The sequence below is a fragment of the Augochlora pura genome, chromosome 6 (genome assembly GCF_028453695.1).
Source record: "Augochlora pura isolate Apur16 chromosome 6, APUR_v2.2.1, whole genome shotgun sequence".
Taxonomy (NCBI): Eukaryota; Metazoa; Arthropoda; class Insecta; order Hymenoptera; family Halictidae; genus Augochlora; species Augochlora pura.
Genome location: NC_135777.1, coordinates 15,456,605 through 15,481,862, shown reverse-complemented (window position 1 = coordinate 15,481,862; position 25,258 = coordinate 15,456,605). Strand labels below are relative to the sequence as shown.

Below are 25,258 nucleotides of genomic sequence, written 5' to 3'. Positions count from 1 at the left end.
CGTGCCTTTGTTTCTTCGGGGGTCTCCGGCCTGTTTGGTTCCGCAACAGGAAATTAACAGCCCGGTTCCGCTTTCTACGTATCCCGCCCGTATTGTTCGGCCCCGCCCGCCCCCCCTCGCCGCCCGAAGGTAATCAGGGATTTGTCACGGTTGGTGTGCGCGAGCTCCGATATTAGACGACCGCCCACATGACGAGCGCAGGGGCTGGAATGGAAACCCTCTAACGCGTGTCACGGGCCCGCGAGTATCGACCACTCACCGCGATACTTATCGTGGCTAAGTTGCAATTAAATCGTGACGAGGCGGGGCGGGGGTGCGAACCGCGTCCGAGACTCGCCTTGGTCAACGTTCTCGGTGATTGAGATTGTTTCTCCTCGATCTTGCGATGCCGCCAGTCGCACCTGGATTTAGGCGAGTCTTCGAAATCCGTAGACTGTGTAGAAGCAGTTTGCGTTGGCGATAATTATTTTGTCGTGCTTTTAGAGAATTTTTAAGCATACTGTTAGGACAGGATTGGGTATCGTTATGAGAAAGAAAAACTGCACCTGTTGAAGCAAGTAACCACTATGGAATTTTTGTCTCTACCCACTTTAGTATGTTGAAAATAATAGATACCGATATTCTTCGATTCTTTTAATCTTATCGTATTTCAATTTGATGCTATACATTTTTATTCTAGTAATTATGTATATAATTATGTATTTCTTGTAAAAGATAGTAAGATTGTTCCAACGCATTAGAATTCACTCAATAAGTATTTTTGAGATATTGCGAGTTTTTAATAAAAAATAGTAGACTATAAGAGAACATTGACATCGCCGTGATTTTTTATATAATTCTCATCTCAGGAACATCTTTGTTCAATATAACCTGTGTCGTCTTGATTCCAAGTATCACAAAGCAATGCACGAAAATTGGCTTCGGATAAAGATCCGTTACAACTGGTCTCTCTCTCTCTGCGAAGTCAGAGGCGACGGCAAAAGGTAGCATCGCAGCTCATTTTCGATTACCCAAGGCGGGCGAGGTAAAAGAAAGGCAGACGCAAGAAAGAGATTCGAATCGGTCCTCTGTCTCGACGACGGCGAAACCGCGCGACTTCCGTCCCCGTGTCCTCGGGGCCGGCGCAACGCGGCGGCGAAACCGGAAATAAGCAATCGTCCCGCGATGCCTTTGCGCAGTTCCGTTCCCGGTGAATTGCGGTGACCGTCGGACTCGGATCGTTCCCGGAGGCGGGCAGAAGCGAAAAGTAAAGATCCTGGGAAGAGCATCGGAGTCGGACCCCGGCCCGCCGATAAACGCTCGGCGTTTCGGGGGTCCGGGTTCATTAGGGCTCGGCTTTGTTGTAGCTAGGCGTTATCGCGGCGATCCGCGAACCGTGAAACGATCGCGGCGCTCTGTAATTTTACGATTCGCGGGCTACTTAGCACCGGGGACACCGTGTACACGGGCCTGCAATCGGGCCCGCGATCTTCTCGCGCCGCTAGGGCCCGCCAAGGCTAAACGATCGCAGAGCGAGCACCCTCGTCACGTCACCGAGGACAATGGATTCCGCGCGCGGTCCTCGATCTGATAGCGCCGCGACAAAATGACGGGGCTGTTACGGGCACCGACGACCGTGTTCTGAAAAACGCCCCGGCCCGTTCTTCTGGCACAATGGACGGCTGGGAACGACCGTTTTTGCCGGACATCGTTGTTCCGCCGTGACACGAGAACCCGATGCTGCCACGGGTTCAACACCGTGCACTGATCTGTACGCCACGGGAAAAAACGGTGTTACACCTGCGCGGCACTGGTTCCTTCGGAACACTGATGTTACCAGCTTCGCTGCAAAATAGATCGTGTCTTGGCCCGTGATGGGTGAATGGGAAATAGCTCCTTTCAGATGAAACCGCGATTATTGTTTTAGTTTATCTCTTCAGATTTCAGAATATACACCTGAAGATCATTACCTTTGTGTTATTGAAACCGTGACTGCTCGTTACTTTTATAAGAATTATATATGTTTATCTGGAAACGTGATTGGTTACTTGAAAATCCGTTCTATCACTTCTTTATATCAATGTTACATGTAAACACCTCCAGAGGCGATTTTACGTAACATGGTATATTATTCATCGCTAGCTCAAAAGGAAAGTTAAGAGGTCATCCTTTCGTGAACTGACCGAACAGAATTTCGTAAAAGTTACGAGTGTGATGGGTCTCGAATGTCTATAAACGTAGAAGCTATTAAAACAACAAATGAGTCTCTCAAAAATGATATTGATACATATATGCAAAGGTTGATACCATTTTAATAAATTAGTTTATGCCATCCCCTAAAGCCACTCGTTAAGAATATCACTGAAGCCATGCTATAAGCTTATGATTGGCACCGGCAATGTGTTTGTCGTTGATTTTATTATAGCTCGTAGCATCATTCCGTGAGGTCATTAATATTGAGAGCGTCATCAAATTAATAATTAGTATTATTCTATATTCACCACCTGTTCCCATTAAAGCCAGTGGAAGTCGATCAATGTGAATATTCTATCTGAAATATCTTTAAATTAGTTATAATTATGAATTAAGTGACGCGGAAATGTCTGTTATCCGGAAAATCTGGAACTGCCTTCGAGAAGAGGAAACTAAGTGTCATAACCAGACGCGTTAGTCGATATCTATTCAATAACTCACGTCTTACAAATGCTGCACGTATAATATACGTTCTTTATGATTTTCATGTTGCGAAGCGAGGATCGCAACATTCGTCATTTAATGCGATCATTTAATGGCTGAAGAAGTTTAATATTCGCGAGACCTGCGGGGATAAATTGTACCGCGATACTGTGCCTATGGCACAGATGCATGAGAAAAATGATTCGTGGCGGTAGTTCTCGATAAATTCGCGTCGCGGAGAAACACCGGCTGGGAAATATGCGAAAGATAGGTTGTCCCGGTGCCAACCGCGTTCGCTTCCCAGGCAGAATTTAAACGGCACATGAACGCTGCAATTAATTCTCGCGAGCGGGTTTTTTTTTGTTCGTTATCCGATTGGCCGGAGATTGTTGGCCATCAGTGTCCTGCGTAGATGTCGGCGTGAGTTAAAGATGGCGTAACGTCGCCGGTGTGAATGCGTCTCAATGGTTGCCGATGGTGTTTTGTATAATATAAATGGCGTGGTAGACATTGATGGCAATGGGACGCCGGGATCGATTAATTAATCCTTATGGAAGGTGTCTCCGGAAGCTTCTAGAACGTTCAAGGATTCGTAGGAATTTCTAGTCATATTCGATGTAGGGCGATGATGGTTCTTGAAGACGTGGAGGATCATCCAAGAGTTACTACAGATTTCCAAGGTCCTCAGGATTTCCTAAGATCTGTCGGCATTCTACAAGGATTTCCAAGATTCGCTAAGTATTTCTAAGATTCATCAAGCATTCCCAAGATTCACCAAGAATTCTTAGGATTAATCAAGGATTTGCGAGAATTACCGAGTATTCCAAGATTCATCATGGATTCTCAAGATTCGTCATGAGTTACCACGTTTTACCAAGGATTTCTGTGATTCACTATGAATTTCCCAGGACTCAAAAAGTATACCTAAAGTTTACGAACAATCCCCAAGATTCGTCACAGATTTCCAAGCCTTTTTACGTGCTGATAGGACTCCCAAGGACTCTTTTTACTGCTCGCAGATGACTATCGAACTAAAAATCTTGTGAAAATCTGCCGACCTTTTCCCGTGTCTGACATCATTCACGATGGATGGTCTTAAATCTCGCGCACGTGTTAAAAGTTTGCATGACTGTATCAAACAGATTCTAAGCGTTACAAAAACGCTTTTAATAATCTATCTGGATTCAGTTCGGGCGATCCATCTTTATAAAAGGCTCTGAAACGTTCAAATTGAATGGCCGTCGGCGATGGGATTTAGGGGAACTCGCGGGCGGACCGCACATACTCGATTTTTGGTTTTAACATTCATGGGAGTCGATCGATCCGAGGCGGTTCCCGCGAGCTCTCCGCGAAGAAAGTTTCGACCGATCGGAAGGAAATTTCCAATTCAGTTTGATGGCTTCGCCACACGGGGTCAGTTACAAAGTTTGCCGATTACCGACTCCGCTATCTTATCAGATTTCGGGACGGCGGGGAGGGGAGCGGGACGGGCAGAATTTCGCCGTGCACGGGTTGACGAGTCTTATCAACTGCACGCGGGATATTTAAATACATTTCGAACGCCTGATCGGTCGTGTTGATTTATCCGGCGCGATCATGGATATTTGCATTCGCAATCTCGTTTTGATTCGATTCAAATATGCTGTGCCGGATAATCGTTCGCGTCGCGGTCCGAACATTTTATCGGCAACGATTTCACCGGCGGAAACATTTTTCTGTTGCCCGCCGCGGCACGTTAAAAACCGTTGTCATGTTAAGTATTTCATTTCCCGGCGATATTTCTAAATTATGTACATTTTCGAACGTGCATCGATTATGAATTTCCGCGAATTAAAGCTGTGTATAAAACATGAGATAGCTCGCCCCCCCCCCCTCCCGTCCATAATGTAGTCACGCGTTCCTGCTGAACCGTTTTCCCCAAACTTCTTGTTCATAACATGCTCGTGGAAATATTTGATAAACTGAAAATACATTCTCGCGGCGGAATTAAATATGCGAAATTCTCGCTGCTCGCGGTAGAATGAAATAAATTGGCTCGTTCGGAACAATGGACGAGACAAATTGTTCAATGTCGGTTGGCACGGACATCTGATTCGGTAAGAAACGGTGAATTTGCTTGGGAACGTGTGCAAGAAGAAATGGCTGACCGGGTCGCCTCCGATAAAAGCCAATAAAATTTCTGCACTGCATTTTGGACAACGAGGTTATTGTCAGGGTTTATCGCCCGTTTCGATGACTCCGAAATTGCACGTTTTAGTGACCAAAGAACGACCGTGGTGTCTCCTTCAGACTATAAAGATGCGCCCAAGGAAATCTTGAAATGGGTGTACAGATATTCGCGCAAAGAAGGGATTGACGGATCGAAGGGATAAAGACTAGGAATGTTTAATAATGAATAAATGAAGAATAAAAGTAAGTTACTTCTGTTTCTTGCAACAGATGCGACAAATTTTTATTTCGCATAAAAGTCCACAGTCTAGCAATTAATATATCTGTGTTTTAATCTCTACACTTAAAAAATACACGATATTACGTAAGTATGATAGGTATTACACGGGCGCACGTTATTTTTAATACACATGTACTACCTACAAAATAATACAACAGCAAATTGTCTTCTGAAAAGCTTAATCGATTAAAGTACTTTAATAGAAATTATTAGGTTGGTTTAATTCGCAATCTATCAATCAATATTTTGTGTAATACAAATTACTTGCGTAAAAAAACTAATATTCGAATATTTTGTTAAACACATGCGTAATACGTTGACTACTGTAAATTTCAATTTACGATCCCTATAATACGACCGTATCGGTCTGCGAAGAATTACGCGGACCAAAACACGGATATATTAGTTAAACGTGCACACGTGTATTTAAAATACACGACGGCAAACGAGCATCTCTGGCGCATGGGTCAGGAATTAAAAGCGTAAACGCATCCGAGGGAAAACGGCGAGGATAAAAACAGCCGTCGAAGGGAATCGCTGGCAACCAGGCGAGCAGCTCGCAAGAAATCTGATCTGCAAGCTTGGATATTAAACCGGAGAGAGGCTTCCTACATACGGGAACCCCCCCGACTAGTTCCTGACGAAAGTCCAAAGACAGGGGGAGCCGGCTGCGCGACGCGGACCTCTGATATCAAAGGTAAGGAGATAAGAGAGGGCTTTATGTCGAGATTGGCACTCGAGATTGATACACGCGTGCTTGATTTTCGCTTGTTCTTTGAAGAGACCCCGCGCCGCGGCGGCCGCCCGAAACCTCTCTTTCCCTCTGTCCCTCCTTGTTTCGTTCCGTCGCCGCCAGCGCCGCCGAGATGTCATTGCTGCGAGAGAGCGGACCTGGAAATCGTCCGGGGTCCCTTCCGGAATTCGCGAGACGCGCGAAACAGAAGACATCCGGTCGGTCCGACGAGCGAACTGAAAAGAAGCGGATTTCGCGAGCGGCCTGTTATTTTTCTGTTCGACGCGGTCAGTCGACACGAAAACGTCGCGGCTGTAAAGTGATCGCTGCCGGGGTAAAACCGTGGCGAAACCGGGGAAACAATGGCTCGGAGGAAAATATTAGACGCGGCACGGTGTCCGATTAAACAGCCGTGCATTTTCATTCGATTTTATTTTGTTCGGATACATTTAACCGAACCGCCGGACTATTTTATTTCGTTTCATTTCATTTTATTTTATATTACTTTATTTTATTTTAATCCGTTGCGAAAGAATGGCAACTGAAAAAAAATCGTCCCGGAAATTCACCGAAAATTTTTTTTTTTTATCAAGCTGATAAATGTTTAATCAAATCGCTGAACATTCTCGTTTTATTGCATCCCATTGGAAAAGCTGTAACCAGACTGAAAAAAAAAAATAATATTTTAGTGAATGAAGTCAGACCTTGGGCGCAGAAAAATGGCGAAGCGTGACGATGTATTGTTTTATTTTACTGAACTAAAAAAATGTGTACATAAACTGCAAGCTTCGGTCTATTTGTCGACGCGATTTCACGTATAATCGTGATATCCGTGACACGGCGTTTGTAAACAAAAGAATGTAATTAGTTAGGCGCAGCATGAGCGGCAGTTGAACTCTGTGCGGACGTGGTTCTCCGAGCTTCGTGCTTTTGCGAAATATAATTGGGCCGCGTTAAACGAAAAAGAAGTTCCGTGCTTTCACCTGCCATGCATCAACAGTATTATTTTATAATATAGATGATGATAACTTTGTCAATAATACGGATAACTTTTTGTTGCAGTGAGAGGATAATAATGTAGCATTCACACAAGGTCGGATAAAATATAAAATGTAAAATATAAGAAACATAAAAATGGAAACTGAAATGTAAAACTGAAGGAAGAAACATACACGAAATTTAGTGAAATTATGTGAGCAGGGATGAAGACGAACGACGAATAACATTAGCGACAGAATGCTTGGAGGAAGTATAAGAATTTACGAAGATCGACGAAACATTGGCTCTGCTATCTAGGGTTTTATAGTTTGTTCAAAGATCGTTCCGAAGATGACAGAAAGTCGACGATACCAGAAAAGAAAGATGCAGAGCGTGACGAATGTGATGTCAGTCAGAATTGACCCAGTACCCAGCTGCCTCACAGCCATGTCCGATGAGCTGTTCGAAGGTTAACGGATGCAAAGGTACACTCCGAGCTGCCTATCCACCTTGGAAACAATAATTGCCTCTTTCCGACTGAATTTATTACCGAGATTTATGCTGGCAGCCCACAAAGGCCGGAGCACAGGGTGGATCGACGTTCTCCAGTGTCTCAACCGGCAGATAAAGCCACGAGGAGGGAGCTGCATAGACATTTGGCTGCGGAGCTTTTACGTTCCCGGGCCGAGATCCTTCAAGAACAATATTGTCTTCCTTTCCGGAACGAAGCGCCGCCAAAATCAGGATCCCGCGGATGAAAAGCGTCCTGAGAGTGCTACAGCGGTCGCAGCTTTGATGCCCCGGGCCCTCAGCCCCCTATTTCCTCCCCTGTAAAACCGACCGACTCTTTTTCTCTTCTGTGCTCACCGACGGGAGCGCGGGAATGGCAGCGGCGGGTCCATCGTCGAAAAAGCGAGAGCATCGACGGTGCCGCAGATATTGGACAATGCAATGGCCGGCAGCCGGGAACAAAACGATCGACTGACCTCCCTCCCTCCCTCCCTCCCTCCCGCCCCGGCAGAAGGGTCGAAAGATTTCTGTGAACCGCTCGCGTCCGTGTCCCAGAGGCGTCCCCGCGTAATGCAGAAAAATGCTCGCTGGGTTCAGACAGCAGCCGATAAAATTGTTTTGTCCCGGCGGAGGGCACGGTCGATGGTCAAACGAGAACCTTTAATCCAGCGGACTCGCTGGATCGGGGTCAGCCGTGACGACGAAACGCGCGCCGATGCGCCCGAAGTACGTTGCAGGTCGCACCGTGCAGTCGCTACCTCCGTTCGCCATGATCGATCTTACTGACGTGTTACGAGAAGCAAATACGGGTTTACCCGGTCATGGTGTAATGAAATGGACCGACCGGGCCACGCCGTTTCACGGAACCGTGCTTCGCGCGGAAACGTTTTTATTCGGCCCTCCTTCCGGCGTTCTCTCTGCATCGAAACAACGGAGGAATTCGGTTAGAGAGACATCCCTTGTGTAACGCGGACAGCAGAATCTCGGTTATACGATCTAGTCGTAGATGATCAGATGATGGAACCGTTATCTAGTTGCAGTGCTAAACTAGGATTTCGGCGACTTGTAGAATAAATCGTGTGGATATTTTTAGATCAGACGGATTACATGTGAAACGTATATCGTGTTCAAAACGAAGGCTCGGATAATTTATGTCTTACCGTAGTTGGAACCGAAAAGAGAACCACATTATGCGATTTTGTTAGAGCCGTGTCGAGCGCAACAGCGTTTGCCGGGCAGAACGAAAGTCGACGAATTATTTGATGCTTCGCGAGCGGGGACGAAAAAAAAAGCGGGCAATAAAAATGCATCGGATATACTGTTCGACAATAATTTTCGAGGGAACTTGCACGGACGCGATTTTATTACACGTATTCAGGGAACGCCCACGCCGACGAGCGTGCTCCGTGGAAATGCGAACGAAACCTGAAACACGGCAGTTACAGGACCGATCCGGCATTTAGCGGGTCCAATTCCCGGCATCTTTTTCCTCGCGTATCGAATCGCGGACGGTCGCGCGTTTCATTCACCTCTTTCATCAGCGTCGCGCCGATAAACATCGGGACTCCTCGATTTAATTGGATATCAAACAATAACGGGGCCCGAAACGAGCGGTCATAAAGCTGCGCTCGGTTTACGGGAAGAATGCTTATTCGGGAGTGTTCCAGTGGAATCGGAAGAGTACAGCTCTCTCTCTCTCTCTCACACACACGCACGCGCTCGCGCGCGCGCGCACGATCGAAGCCTCGATTTCAGCGCGTTTCGCGGACGCCCGGCGAAACCATCGACCCTTTCCCTCCCTTACGCAACGAAATCTAATAATAACCGCAACATGTGCATATGCATGTGCATTGAATCACGTGGCCCTTTATACGCGAGTGTGCGAGTACGTACTGGGTGTGCCTGATCGCACCAAAATGTTTAACATCACGTTTTAGCGCGCGCGATAACGAGCGAGCGTTCGCGAGACGTTAAAGTCTCTTGACATCGATTTTTACAGGTACAAAATGAAAAATGTTTCTCTTCTTCTGAACGTATATAAATTGTGATTATTAATACCGCTATCATTTTATTTCTAGCAAGTATACGCGGACTATTGTTGATTTAAGACATCCCACAGGGTCCCCGAGACCCGAGCGGAGTCGGACTAATTTGCTAAAATTGCTAACAGAAGGGTTAATGTTTTAGTTTGAATTCCCTGAAATTTATTCGCGGAAATGTAGATCCGCGCAGAACGTTCGCAATGAAATCATGGCGCATGGAACACGGGCAAAGTGATTTCTCGCATTGAGTGACGAAGTTGAAGGGCATGATGGCGACGGCTGAGTTTTCTGGCGGAGTAGTTTATGGAGAAACGTGGCCGACTTTTACATTTACGGGGCACAGGATACGATACGCGATATCAATTTGATTGCCGAACTAAGGTTCGAACGGAGATCCGAGATTGTAGGGCAACTGCCGTGGGCAACTGAGCTATCTGGACCATTAGGAGTGTCAGTAATATTCCAGATAGCTGACACCTATAGTCACGTGCTCAAGAATCTATGCTGCTCCGCTATGAAGACTGCATATCTGCTGCGTGAACCTTGGAGAGGCTTGATCTGAAAAGATTAATGTATCGGGAACATTGTAAAACATTCCGCCTTCTTTAACGCGCGCTGAAAGCTACGACATCGATTTCGAGAATAAGAATCCGTTGTTGTTCGACGGTAAGTGCAACAATAAACTCGTTCGCATTGGTAAATATAGCTTCTCGTGTTCTCAGAGTCGTTCGCATCGATTCCATATCGCGTTACCGCGAATCTCGACACTTTGAAATTGTGTACACGTTGCACATAAACAGATATCCATATCATTGGACGCTGTAATGTATGTGCTCGCGTATCTAACGATCTTTCTAGTCGGATTACTCGCGAATTGCTGTCTCGAACAAAGAAGTAAACAATTATTTAGCATCTGCTCTCTGCACAGATATCTCCAGATTATTTCAGAAGTGTAATTTGCTTTGCTTGAGAAATAGTTGAAGAATAATAGTTAATCTGCGGATCTTGTGCAATTGCGAGAATAATTAATAGATCAAATACATAACTGTTGAGACATGGCAGGAATTTAAAGTAATCGCTACATGAATAAACTGTATACATAACTATTGAGACGTCGCAAAAATTTGAAATAATTACTACATTAACGAACGATGTATTTTTAGGGTATTTATTGTTTTCAAGAAATGGCTTAGACAGTGCTTAGTTCGCGCGAAGGATCGCATGTCTGCTAATAATATGCAAATAATTTTTATAAATCGCAAGGAGATCTTCGTAATTGTGCTTGTTATTTCGCAAAGAACTTTCTACTCGAAATTAGCATGATTCTCAGATAAGAACGACACAACGGAGACGATGATAAATACGACAGAAGTAATCCAGCTTTGTCCGTCATCCGACTGCAAGACGTTCCGCCGTGGCACGAAGAAATAAATTAATTGAAAGAAGATTCCAGGGACTTAAAATTTGAAAAATAGAATTCTAATACCATCCCCGTGCGCTTATTAAACCGAATGCAGTTTATGCCAGTTTCATTGCCGTTTCAATCACTGTGATTTCGTTTGTCAGATATAATCCGCCGTACGTTTACACATTTACATCAATTACGAATGCAGGCGATACAGCGAAATATAAACTGCAATTTAATTCAATAGTATCTATTTTGATATCGCCGTTATTCCGCAACGAAAATCTGCAGTCTAGTAATAAATGTAATCCGCCTAGCATTGGTTACACGAGAGAACCGGATTCTCTTTAAAAAGCCCCCCTCAATAATTAAGAGTTGAATTATATTCCTCGGCCCTTCCCAAAGCAACGAATTAACAAAATGATTAATAACAAACTAGATTCGAAATGATTTATGTGTCATACTGTTTTAATATATAAATTCCGCGCTATCCAATTTCGAATCCCGTTTCACCAACAAATTAAATCTCCTCCATCCAATTCGAATTCTCTTTAGCAACCTCCGTTGATAAAATGGCTTAAAAGTGGACAGTAAAATTACAATTCACGTGAATATCAATTACTCGTGCCATGAAATTGATCACGGGCAAGATAACGCTTTTAAGCTACCAGAAGTGATGCTTGATGTCATAATTAACATTTTCGCATTGTTCCATTCAGGAAATCTTATCTATCGCGAGCGTGATAATATTACAAGATAACAGTTCCAGTAACCCACGCACGGGTTGCTATTTTCGTACGTAAGCAACATCGTCAGCGCTAATTTTGTTTCGTCTCTGATAATATTATCGTATTCAGATTAGAAGGTTGCAATCGCAACTGTTAAGAAATAACGGCTGGTAATGTTGCTTTTCTTAGTAGAAGACAATCTCTCCCGATCTGCATCTCGTTGCATTCAAATGCGCATCTCTGACGTAGAATTAAAGGATTCATTTTACTCATATTTAATCAAATAATAAATAATTTGAACTGACTGCTGATTTCAATCGCATGCAATAGGTGCATATAATGCGTCCCTTCTGTATATTGAAGAAGCAAATAATAATTTTTCAGTTTCAGTGGCTATTAATAGCTACCAGTAACAATAAATTTAATGTCGAAAAGACAAGCAAGCGAGGCCACCGAAAATCGAATAAATCTGCATTCTTCCCGCTTCAGCTTTCCCGAACGAACAAACGCCTCGTTGCAAAGAAAATCGAAGAGTCAACACGAAATTCGAAATCGTGCATGCGGACACTTCGATCGCTAAGCATCTCGGTCCATCAGCCGATGGATTGTCGAGAGAGAAGGACGCCGGAAGTCCCTGAATCCGTTTTCCTCGCGGTACGAGCACGCTCGCGAAATCACCGCGCGGTTCTCGGCGCGCGTAAGTCAAACAAAGGACGACACAGAGGGGGGAAAAACAGAACCGGAAAAATCCATCGGGCACGGTCGAACAAACGGAAATCAGAATATTTCGCGGACACCGTGTACACGCGCGCAGGCGCTTGCCCCTATTTCCATACGTACGCGTATAGTCGCACGGTTAGAACTATTATCGTGCCGCGGGTTTGGCCAAGGGCCGTGCGGTCGCGTGGACCAGATAGCGGTTCGCGAATCACTGAACACGGAATCATTCAGCGAGAAACGCTGATGCATAATCTACGGTATTTCTCGAAATCACGCGTCTCGGTTACCGGCCCGGCCCCGGCCCGGCCCGATCCACGCGGAAGGAACCCGCTCGAACGTGCACGGTTGATAAATTTCGACGGCCGAGGGTTTCTCGCCCGCCTACGGGGGACCGTAAATATTTCAGCCCTCCGAAAAGTCCCTTCACGCTGATGGAATTGCCCGGAATCTGCCCCCAGACCCGACCTCGCCCGAGATTATTTAACTCTCCGGCACGCCCGGGGAACTTCAAACCCTTCGAAAACTGACAATGCGATGCAACTTTTTGCCGAGCCGCTCGCTGCTGCCACGGAAAAATTGAACCGAAAAGTTCGAGGGTTTGAGTTTATATCACGATGCTTTGGATCCTTTTGATCAGACAACCCCTTTACGAAGGACCCCTCGAACTAATTTGTAACTTAACTCGCTTTATAAACTCGGATCTTTCGAATCGTAGTTCAACTTTATTAATGATTAACTCTTTACTTCGTCGGATTCAACAAATTTTAAATAATAGTTGAAACGTAATCTGAGGTGTATAAAAAAAAGTAAATGATTGTTTGGAGAATGTTTACAACAAGAGAAATTTAAAAAATTTTCAACGATTTATGTTATTAACCCTTTGCACTCGGAGGCATTTAAACTGTAAATTCGAAATAATGTTTCTGGTTCGTGGTATTTTCATTCTATTTAACAAAATAAATTTTTATTCATACAAAATTTATTCTTGATACTCCTGCCAACAGTTTTACTACTTAACAATTTTTTAAATCTAAACCTTATTGTTGCAAAAATTATTTTGTAATGAAATAGAATAATTTTAGTGGTGACTTAGAGTCACCACTCGAGTGCAAAGGGTTAAATGATTCGAACTTTCCGCCGTAATAATTCTTTGCTAACTTGCATCTTGATCTGTTTCAGCAAAGCATGAAAAGGGGAAGGACTGAAAGGAGTTAACAATTGATAAGCTGCAGGTTCTGTTCGGAGCGGGTTTATATCCCGTGAAAAAAAAAGCATCCGCAAAGTTGATGATCGTTCCTCGGTGCTTGTCAGCTCGATGGAACGAAAATGGAGAGAATCCTTTTTACGCGGAAAATGTCCGACGATATCGAGTCAGTAATACATCAGGAAGTGAAAACGGGAGAGGAAGTATCATACAGGATACGCGATGTACAACTACCAAAGGGAGTAGTATCTCCCGCCTCGACAGTTCCACAGATCCCCGTGTAAATTCCATTTATTTTATCTGTAGAATATATTAGATCTTGCTCCTTTTTTCAAATATCTCTCGTTCGAGAAATGTATACTAACATTTTCCATTCGATCATACAGTTTCCTCTCATGCAATTTTTCTATTCGATACCAAATGAAATAAAATCACACAGCAGGATAGACTAACTCAGCTCAATTTCTAAATGAAACCAGTGCTCCGTATGAATCACGATGTATTTCAAAAATTGAAAGTTCTAGCGCCTTTCACCGGGGACTAAAAATGTCTAGTAATGTCTAATAAAATAGGGATTGCTCTGCCAAAATTATTAAACTGAATTAATTCAAACTTCTTACTATTATTATTATTATTATTATTATTATTATTATCATTATTACTAGATTGAACTTTTATGGAAATCAGAAATTATTTATTTCCAGGAGAGGCCATCTATCGTTCTAACATTTTCAAAATAATAAATACGAAACTATCGTATATTAATATGCTGCGAGTTTACTGATTTATTTAGAACACGTGCGTAATAAAGATTCAGCGTAGAAGGGTCTGAATGTAACAGCTTGTTGCACAATAGATCTAATTTCATTTCGTGATTCATTCATGGAAAAATGATTAAAGTCGACAGCGAGGAATAACGGCGACATTTGCATAAAGGTCTCGTCGGTCGTCTAGCCCTCGGTCCCTCGAACGCATTCGGACGGCGGCGACAGCTCTCGACATTTTTTCGGCGATGAAAAAGTTTCTGGAACATTATGGAGCACAGGAATCGATGCAGGAAACAAGTCGAAGAATGATATAGATATCCGCGGAGAAACCTGTGCCGGCCACTCGCCGTAACAAACGGGGACTCGATCTCGAGTCCAAATTCCGTCGAATCCTAGGTAATCTACCCTCTTTCTCCCGATTGCTCTCGTAGCTACAGGGGAACGCGTGTTATCGGAATTCTCTATTATAGGGATGTCAACCGGTGACTATCGATTATCCATATTCAAATTTCATCGATTATCCCCCCGGTCAAACGGCTGAACGGGCAAAGTACACGATAACTTTGTTCTGTTTTGGCTTTTCGAGTCGTGCTTCTCGATCTCGCGAACATATCTGTTTGTCACTTTGCTTTAATAGCTTGCTCTTCCGCTTTGCCTCTCTCTCTCTCTCTCTCTCTCTCGACCAATCGATTCTTATTTGGGATACGTACGCCGGGTTTATTAGAGTTTGCGAGTTTCGACTGACTGGATAAACGTCGAGATTGCTCAGCATTATTTCCTTGATCCTCTCGCCTCGCTACGGCAAGTAATAATTGTACGTATGTACTCTGGCTTCTATGTGAACAACTCTCCCGGTAAATCGGGCTTATCAACTCTTACGGTAAATGCGTGTTTGCAATAAATCCATAATTCTCAGCACGGAAATTAAAGACGGGAACGTGATCGTAAAACTTTATCCATCGGCTGTTTTCTCGTAGTACTTGGACCTCTCTGGAACCTTGAAATATCTCATTCATGATCTGTGAAATTATTTAGGTTAACGTAATGTAACCTAACCTTTTGAAATTATTATCATTGAACAATTTATCGAGCTTCTCTTATTACCAGATACATAGTTCAATCATACAATAGTCTACTGTCTAATCTACATCAATCGAAAAAAGACGCACGTTCCATTGCGCTCACGAATAATTTTAACAATAAACATATATTTATTATAACAAATGTAGAACTTTTACCTCTACTGGGAAATTAAAGTCAACCGAAGATTTTACCCACGAAGTATAAGTTTTCAGGAGCTCGCGGTTTACAGAAAATATGAGACAAGACGGTTAACTCCCAATCTCGTCGACTTTCTACAGAATCGATAGCGGATTTACCTGTATTTCTTCGCAAAAAGACCTGCTGAACTGTAAATTCCCTACCCTACATAAATTTCGTCGAAATCAAGAGATAAACGCATTCGCCCGTGGTTCGCTAAACACAAAATGGCGGCCGGCGTCGGCCACGGTGAAAAATCCCGTGAAACCTCTAACCCGCAATCGTCCCGTGAGACACGCGTCGCCGGTTTAAGGGCACATAAATATCATTTCGCAAACCGGCCGCTGAAAATTTCATGTATACACGATGCTCCAGTCTGTCCCCTCTCATCCCTGGCTGCAGAAACTCCGACCCACCGTTTTTCACTTTCCTCCGGTCTGCCGCTCGTAAAAACCCGCTGACCGATATTATCCACTCTAAGCTGGTTTACCGTGTTCCCGCGTGTTCTGTCAACCCTTGACACCCACGGACCCGGTGCCACGGCCGAAAAAAATATATCATCGCGGCCACGCGACCCGAATAATTACTGCTCCCGCCGCTCCGCCGGGTCCCCCGACTGGTAACAAGATTTTTAACAATCCCTCTCCCGAAATCTCTCGCCGACCCTGCAACAATTTTTTACGGTCCTGGATTTGACAATGTCAAAGAATACTTCGCAAGTGATCGTTGCTTTCACAGTTTTTATTTCGAAGATTAGGTTTCATTTTCATTTTTAGCAAAAATGGGTAGATCAAGTGTGAAACTTTGGAGGAGCTTAACCCTTTCGTTACGGCAGTCCACTACGCTGGAGTGAAATCACGCAAAGGGTTATTTATAGTCTTACATTACATTATGCTATATTATATTGTAATGTTTTCTATTATATTACGTATATTATATTTAATTAATATCACTTGCCGATTATAGTCGACACCCGCAACGAAAGGATTAAAGAAAGGAGAAGCTCTGTTGCTTTATTTTTATCTCATGAAATTCTTACTTTCTTAAGAATTCTTAATTCTTGAGGCCCGAGTTTCGTCGAGCTAAATGACACGGGAAGGGGTTAAGGCTGCGTGAAATAGTCATCGATTTTGATACTTTTATTTTTGGTTTGGTTCAATGTTGTAATAACAATGGAATCATTAGCGACAAATTTTGATACTTGGCTAACGTGTGTCTAGTGCAGGGAATTTGACGGTATTGTGCGTGTCTTTCGAAGCACTGTCAGCGGAATGGTAGTCGGCCTCCCAAGAGACTGCACAGTTTCATCCGAGGAGCCTTCGATTTCGGGAACAAAGGTCGCGGCGACTCACTTCGCGCGATTATCCCCCGATTTTCCGGGTGTCCTGGGAAAACTCGGTGTTAAGCCGGCGATCCGTCTGGGATGCGGCCCCTTTCATCGACCCGCGGTCAGTAATTAGGGAACCGTGCGTGAAACGGGCCGCAACGCCTAATGAAAGGAGGCGATCGTCAATCCGTGACGCGTGATCTTCTCTCTTTCAAGGATGTTATCCTTGCCAGTCTGTGAATTGTGTGATCCATCGTGACGGTGCTGCTCCTTGGTTCCAGCGGCGTTCAAGGCCGGCCGGGGAACGGCGGCCGCAGCGCCGAGGAGAAATTAATTTCGACTGCGGATCTTTGTGCAAATATCAATCTTCGTTGGGTAATTATCGAAACGGTGGATCGGCAATGATCCCCGGCCGGCGCTGAATCGTCGATCTCATTGAACAAATTTCGCGAGTCGGTCCATGAGCGTATTGATACTGAAATGATTGAGGGAGTTTATACCGTGCCCCGCATTGGAATTTGCTCCTTGGGAAAAGTAATTAGCCATGGTTTGTTACGATTTTTAAGGACGTTGAAATCGATCGTGACGTCATTTAACTTCGTCCAGGTAATTCACTCTGTTTTATGGCATACCGTCTTGTGTTTGTTATTGATATTATCTTCGTTGGGAACGCGCGGAGAATAGCCATTGGTAACGAAACATGTTACAATTGTTTCATCGACATTATGAGTGTTCGACGATGAGAAATTGCATGAAATTCGTTCGCGTTCTAAAGCGTCCAGTGTGTCTATTTTTATAAATCCACTCGCATTTATGCATCTATTTATAGAGCACAATGTTGACGCCAGATAAAATCAAAGCCTCTCACGCTTATCAAACGATCGCTCTTCTAGATTTTCGATTAGATTTATCGCAATCGTTCTCAGCAAAGTTCCCCAAAGAATTGCGATGAGTGGAAAGGAAAGATTTCTCTGGAATATTATTATCGGCCGTCACCTGATCGATCTGTTGTTCGCCGCGTTTTGTCCTCTCTGATAAACTCGCCAGAATAAACAGCTTCGATCAAGACCGTAGGCAAAGTCGACGGTCGCGCGATATCGAATGCAATTTTCAAGCCGCGCGACGTCTGGAAAAATTTCATTCATAGTTTTACGTCACCCATAATATTAAATATTATCCTTTATTAATATCTTCTTTGTATTCTTTATGATTCGTGAAGATTAAACAGAAAGATCACATATATTTGTCTATAACAAATACAGTTGTGCGAACGATTGTACAACTGTTACATATTAATTTAGTGCTGTGAAGTTTGAACAAATTGGACAGCTTTTAATTTAATGTTTTTATTTTATGATATTTTTTTTATGAAATATTTTTTTTTTTATGAGATATATTTATTTATACTATATTGTTAAATAATACATTTAGGTACCATTGAAAGCAAAGGTAAAATATGAAAAGTTTATAAAAGAGCATCGTTACTATTCTACCTACAATTCTAAGTACTTTCACTGTTCGTATTCATTATGAAGTTATGAAAAAATGCCACTCTTGATATCTGACACCAGAAATTAAGCGGAAGTTACTGACTCACTAGACACCTCCTAGAAAGATACACCGGAAGACAGACCGGCGTATCGGAGTTCTTCCATCGGAGACTGCCTAATCGTCGGCGACATCGACGCGCGTTACCGCCGAGCGAGTCGTTTGTCATCATTACTAGCGACCCAGTAATTAAAACTCGCCGCGTTTTGATGGACGAGGAGAGCGAGAGCAGATTTTTCGCGGCGTCGGAGAGATAGATCGCGCCGGCACCACCCCTCCCGCAAAAATCGTCGCGCGATACTCGCCCCCCCCCCCCCCCCCCCCTCCTCCTCCGTTTCCGATTTGTCGGGTTTTTTTTTTCTGTCGCTCGACGTCGCTCGCATTCGTCAAGGAAATCTGCAATTTTCCGTGAAGTGGGTCGCCCGATTCAGATATATCGCGAGTCGATGACGTTGATCGAATCCCCGGGAAAATTCGGGACACGTTCCCGCGACCGCCCCTCTCCCCCCCCTCTCCCGCGGACCAGATTTCCATCGACGCAGTTTCTCTTCTTCGGTAGAAAAATAGCAAATTTTCCGGCGCGCACCGGCGACGACGCGCCGCGCCGATTTTCGCGGAGCTTCGCGGGGAGGAGCGGAAGCTTGCCGGAGTATAAGGCATCTAAATGCATCGAAGGCATAAGGTCTGATGGGAAGATAGATCAGCTCCTTGATGGGGGACGGTTGCGGAACCGGCGGAATAATTATGGGGAAAACTGGGTCAGGTTTCACGGCGATGCGAGCTTTCGCGCGCGGTCTTTTAATTTCTAAAAATCTCCCGACAAACAATCTCGCTTTTTAACCCGCCACCACTTTTTTTCTGCCGGAAATCCCATCAAGCTTCAAAGGACATTCTTCGGCCAGATTCCGGGGTTCTGGTTGGTTCCATTTTGAAAAGAAAGTAGTCCTTTGATATGTGCTTTCTTTGCAAACACGGATTTAATTTATTTGGAACCCCGGACGTTTTGCGAACAATTTTTCGAGCTAGATCCTTGGATAACATCTTACCCGGTTTACATTTCGAATTCTTTCCTACCCGGTTTCTCTGCTAATTGAATTTACATTTACAGGTTGACTGAAAACTATAGATTCTCTACGTGGCATTATTTTTGCGTTCGGTCCTTGCCGTTTGTTCGTACAAGAGGTAATTCATTATAGAAGCGAGTGCATGCTAAAAGCCAGATAATCGTATACGTGAACCGTGCACGCATTGCCTGTGGAAAATCTTTGTCAGCCAATTATACTAAATATTTTTATCTTCACTGAATCTCCAGTTTCGATGGACATAACTCCTTGCACTATGACTCCTTTCACGCTGCGTTCACTAGCCATTATTTGTCCTTAATATTTTCCTTAATAGAACCAAATAATTTTTGTTTCTTCTATTGTCTGTATTTACTTTCATTTCCAGACTTTGATAGCAAGAGAATTTATTTTTATTTCCATGTAGAATAAGCGAATAATATCCATATTTTGCAGATATTGCGTGAAATCTTTATCTCGAGTCTGACTCGTTGTTATAGTTTAAAGGGTTATTGGGTGTAATAGGGCCGCTGCAAGCTCTTCACGCTTTCCTTTATATTTTTTTAACGCGTGTCGTTTCACAGTGGCAATTTATAAAAACGCGACTCGCTGTTCAGAAACAGATGCGTTTGCACAAAAAGAATAACTTTCCCACGGGGGAAGGGAGCAAACGTTATTCCGCACTGAATTAATTATCCACGCTCGACTCGACGGCAACGCCCGGGACTGGTGTACGCTGATCGATATTCGATATTCTAATTCGCCACGATGGTGACATGTTTATGGAAACGTTCGTGGCGCACGTGTCATTACACCGCTCGCGCTCATATTCGATCAAGGCCATAGGTTCGAAATTAATCAACGAAAATACGAAATAGTTCCAATGGTACACACCGATCGATTCGGTACGATGATATATCCCAGTCCTCTACCAACATTAACACCGCGGTGTCACGGAAAATAGTCGGATCTACAGTCGGCATTTATTCAGCGGCGATATGTAAAATAATTTTCAACTTCTTCGTGCATATGTTTTTCACTATTCGGTAACTAAAAGTCGTACGGAAATTCATTTCACAAGTTTCAACGGTTCGACCGAATTGGAGACAAGCAGTCGAGGAAGCATAATTAGAGTCTACTAGTTTTAATGAATAAAGTAGACTCTAATTATGTTTCTTCAAAGAACTTACTTTGCCAAAGCTTACTGTTGAGGTGCGCGCGGTGTCGTTCGAATTCGACTCGGCTTCGCGGTTGTAAGGCGCGAAGTTTTCTGTAGTAGAATATACGGCACTCGACGCGGCACGGTAGTTTGACGAATTACCGAGGAACTACATACCTTGATGTATTTAAGATATTGTTGCGTGTGTTCTCCCGGAGTCTCCTTGTGAGACTTTCGTTCGTATGTTAGCGGTGTGCCGATGTATTGAGACCGATGTGTCTCCTTAAACGTTTTGAAGAAGAGTGTGTTTAGACGAATCGTTCGATCGTCGAACTCGGGATTCGTCTGGGGGTGTGGGCGTTTCTGCCTTTTGGGGGTTTCCTCGAGAATTGCATTTTGGTATGATAGAAGGGCACTGATTGGCCTTGCCGATTGCTGTAGAGTACCAATCATTGCCTTCTTTAACGCGACGACTATAGAATTTACAACGCCAAAAAGTGCTACGGGAATCGTCCAGGTCAGCCTACGACGGTTGCGGTACCGGCGCGTACTCGGTTCGGGTGACCCTTCGGATTACCCGGTTTATAGCACGTCCCAGCTGTGGGCTTCGAAAATGCAATTAGGCAGTTCTCTTAGAAATCTTTAACTTTATGACACGTAATGGTTATTGAGGAAGGCGGTAATGATATTAACATGCTTCTAATTGCCGGATGTAGAAAAAGCCTTCTTCTCAAAAATAACCTTCCTCGTGTCCGTGTCATAAATCCCATCGGCCGAAACTCCAGGTGTTTCCGTCTTCGGGACGGAACACTTACAGTGTCTAGCAAAAAATCAACAAAATTCCTAAATACAGTATTCAAAATCAGATGGCAGAACATTATAATTAAACATGAAAGTTTTTAGCTTGTTAATACGCAACAATTCAGAAAACGAAGTCAAAAGGTACAAAAATTGCTTCTGACGTGTTTGAACTCACAATCAAACTATACAGTGCTTAACAAAGTTCCAGAACATTTGCAAGAGAAAATTATAAAAATTAACCAAAGCAACGCTACGATGCAATTCGGGACAAATATTTTTAAGAAAATCGAAGTAAGAAAGAACAATATGGAAAGGCGAATATCGTCTAAAAACGTTCCCGAATGAAATACAATGCAGCTCTCGGCCCAGTTCGTTGTTCACAGCGCCCGAGCGGTGCAGAAATCAGGGCGACACGCTTGTTAAAACAAAAATTTACTCCGACCTTTCCCGATGTCACAGAAATCCGACACTCGACCCAATATTTGTCGCTAATAGATTGTCGGAACGCTGGGAAAAGGAAACCGATTAGAGGTATTATTAGAGGCAGAAATCTTTCCTCTTCCACTCTGTTTAGCGACCGGGGCTTTAATTTCTCCAAAGATTTTCGCGAGCGACTGCAATTTTGATCCCGGAACAATGCAATTACGAGATTACAGCTTCGATTGCCCCCCTTTTTCCGATTGGCCGGCGAGTCGAGCGAATGAGAAAAGATCGGAACGTCGAACGCCTTTCTCGGCGACCGAATTTTGTCGGAAAAGAGCGTTTCCCCTTTTTTTTCCGCTCCGGCTGGATCCGCGTTCCGCGCGTTTTTCCAAGGAATCGCAATGTGAAAAATTGACCATGCGTAGCTAATTTAGAATTCAAGAGCCCTTTGAGAACGCAGAGCCGCGCAAAGTGTCGAAACGTTGCCTGGAAATTGTTTTCCGCTGTTTCTTTCCAGATTGCGCAGCGTCGATTCCCGATAGCGATTGCAGTTTCCGGAATAGACGGTGTCATAAAGGTAAAATGGTTTTATCTTTGGATGCAACCTGCTGGTTATCAGTCACTTTTAAGAAACGCTAGATACAGAAGATTTTTATCTCTCGCACCGCAACAAAGAGTGGCGAATTAAAAATTCTGCTCACGATTACCACTTGCAAAACTTTGTAAAATTATGGGAACGACTCTTTTGCGAACGTTACAGGCTCCTCCGAATGTAGATGGAAAATTTATGCATACTTCCAGACACAATTAAGTCAAATGCACACCTGAGATTACAACTGCGCCGTTGATCATTCAAATATTTATACACATGATCACACATTGCCAGAATTTCAAGAGAAGTGTAAAATATTCCATTCCGATACGATATCGTAAATTGTTTTTACCTAGTTATTATTCGTCACCTGTGGACGTAAATATGTACGCGACTATTGTCTCGAGATTATCGATTTTCTCACGGCCACCATATTAGTACGATCAACAAGACTCGCGATATCTTGTGTATCGGATCTTATCAATTATCAACTTGAAAGTGAATAGTAATGGGATGATGCAGCTTCTTCGATGTTATGCGAAACATTGGTGACGCGTCAGATTATCTGGCCTGTAATTTCAATATTAATGATATTCTGGAGAAAACGTTAAAACCCTAAATTAGTTATCGTTACTAGATAGTAAATCTTTATACAAAGTAAAAATTCCCTATATCGGTTTTAGCAAACGGACTTTTAAAAAACAGATTTCTTCTTTCAATAGTTCGAAGTAATAGTAAATAACATATCGTTGTTACGAAATTCTTTTATCTTTACGGATCTTCTCTTTATTGATAAATACAACGGAGTCTAGCCATTGATGAAAGATACGCTAATTTGACGAAGATTACAACACGTGTCGAATTTTATTCAAAAATAAATTTTAATCTTAAACATTTTGGGTGGAAATTCAAGTGCGATAAAGTAAAATGTTCTTTAAAAAATATATTAATCGATGACGAGATATGATCTCTTTACGAATGACAATGATAATCGGCAATAGAAATAAGCTAGTCAAAGCTTTAAAAAACGATTTTAAAAATTTCAATAACAGTATCTTATTATCAATCGATGCCTATCGAATTAAAAAGCTTGCCAACGTCGAAAGCATCGTTCACCTTCATGATTATGGGCAGAATAAGAAAGCAAATATCGTTACATAAGTCGTTGACGTCGCCGAGGGAACGACGATCTTCGGAGAACAGTCAATGGCGATTGATAAGAGCACGCTATAAAGGATATGCAGCGATCGATCGAGCAACAGATCCCCAGAGTCGCGACTACAAAGCTTCCGCCACCGCAAGCGAAGATGCGCAACGTAATATTCTTGGCCACGTGCTTTGCCCTCGTGGCAATCGCGTTGGGAAACAACCTGATTATCGGGAGACGTCAACCGGGCGAGATACTCGTTAAAGAGGAGGTCATCGTGAGGGTATGTTGCTTTTCTTCACGCCGGGACATCGTTGAACATATCTGCGCATTTATTTTACTCGAAACCGATTGATTCGATTCAAGATCATTTTACGTGGAACAATTTTATTCGAAGCAGTTCTAGTTGGAAGAGTTCTTTCATTCGGTCTGTCGAATGATAAAGAATTCGGTCAGCATCGAAGAGCGCGCGAAACTCATTCGTCAAACACTTGTCAAACTTGCATTTTCAGCCGCGAATTTGGGGAAAACCGCAAATCGCGATCTGCGGCGCGGTGGCTCCTGAGGGATCCGAGATCTCGTTTGTCAGTGTGGCGGCTTGGAACCCATGGGTAGTCAACATCAGACCCGCGAAAGGTGGCCTCGGAACGGACGAGGTAGAGGTATTGGCAATTGGGAAACCGAACTGGGGATTCTCGATCAGGTGCACTATCATGGCTGTGCCTAAGAAGACAACGTCTGCTCGGCCTACTACCACTCCGAAGAGCACTACTTCGAAGTCCACTACTCCAAAGTCCACCACATCAAAAGCCACAACTACAGAGTCTACAACTCCAGAGGTTTCAACTGCAGAGCCTACGACTCCAGAGCCTACTCCAGTGCAATCGACTGACACGACTGCAGATACTGGTATGACAGGCGAACCGACTGAAACGCCTGAAGTGACTGAACCACCAGGCTGTACGAGTACGGGAACACCACAACTACAGAGTCATCAATAACTCAAGAAACTATACCGGCATCATAACTACTCTAGTATGTATCACGGAAACGGCCATTTCTGCAGAAAGAGCATGATTTTAGAACTTAATACAGTATTGAAAAGATTCGTGATAGATGGTTATCATGTACTAGCAATCGAAGTATTAGATCTAGTATTCGATCGTTCATAGAGAGTGTACGATTTTTATGTTCGATAGTACTCGATCGTGTTCAATATATAATTAGATAAATTGATGAGTGTACCTTTCTGTCAACCCCTGTTTTCCTTGACGATAATCAAACAACTGAGTGGACGCTTTAAACATGGCATATTGCGGTCGAAGACATTTTCTAGAGCAAAATTCTCTATTACTATTACTAGTGGATCTTTGTGTGAATTACTATTTTTAAAATTTCCTTCGTTTAAACGTCGTTGATTTATACGTTTTATTATGTTTTAAGATTTACACTACAGTGTGATCATCGCTTTTATGCTTTACCATCATCGACATGCATCGACCAGTAGAAATAGAGACATCGTTTTCATTTGAGCATTTGACATGTGTATGTATACACCTGTCATCGATCGTGTCTCTACAAACCAGTTCAAATGGTAATAACTTTATAAGGGATAGTCGCATCGACATCGTCAAAAAATCGTTCGAAAGCGTAGAATCGCAACTTTCGAATGGCTTTCGAAAATTTTAGATCCATTACAAGTCGACAAAGTTACAGCGCCATAAAGAACTCTTTGGAACTTCGAAAAAG

General features: G+C 43.4%; 1 protein-coding gene across 1 annotated transcript; it reads left to right on the top strand.

Moving 5' to 3' along the window:
• The first annotated feature begins 23,600 nt into the window (after positions 1–23,600).
• Positions 23,601–24,745, top strand: LOC144471172 (uncharacterized). The gene is made up of 2 exons (XM_078182985.1): positions 23,601–23,792; positions 24,022–24,745. Exons 1-2 carry the CDS (start codon positions 23,601–23,603, stop codon positions 24,508–24,510), a joined length of 681 nt encoding a protein of 226 aa, XP_078039111.1. The 3' UTR covers positions 24,511–24,745.
• The last annotated feature ends 513 nt before the right edge of the window (positions 24,746–25,258 follow it).

Excerpts from the sequence above, each read along its gene's own strand:
- LOC144471172 (XM_078182985.1), top strand. The coding sequence starts at position 23,601 with ATGCAGCGATCGATCGAGCAACAGATCCCCAGAGTCGCGACTACAAAG. Across the intron at positions 23,793-24,021 it reads AAGAGGAGGTCATCGTGAGG|CCGCGAATTTGGGGAAAACC; the intron begins GTATGTTGCTTT and ends TTGCATTTTCAG.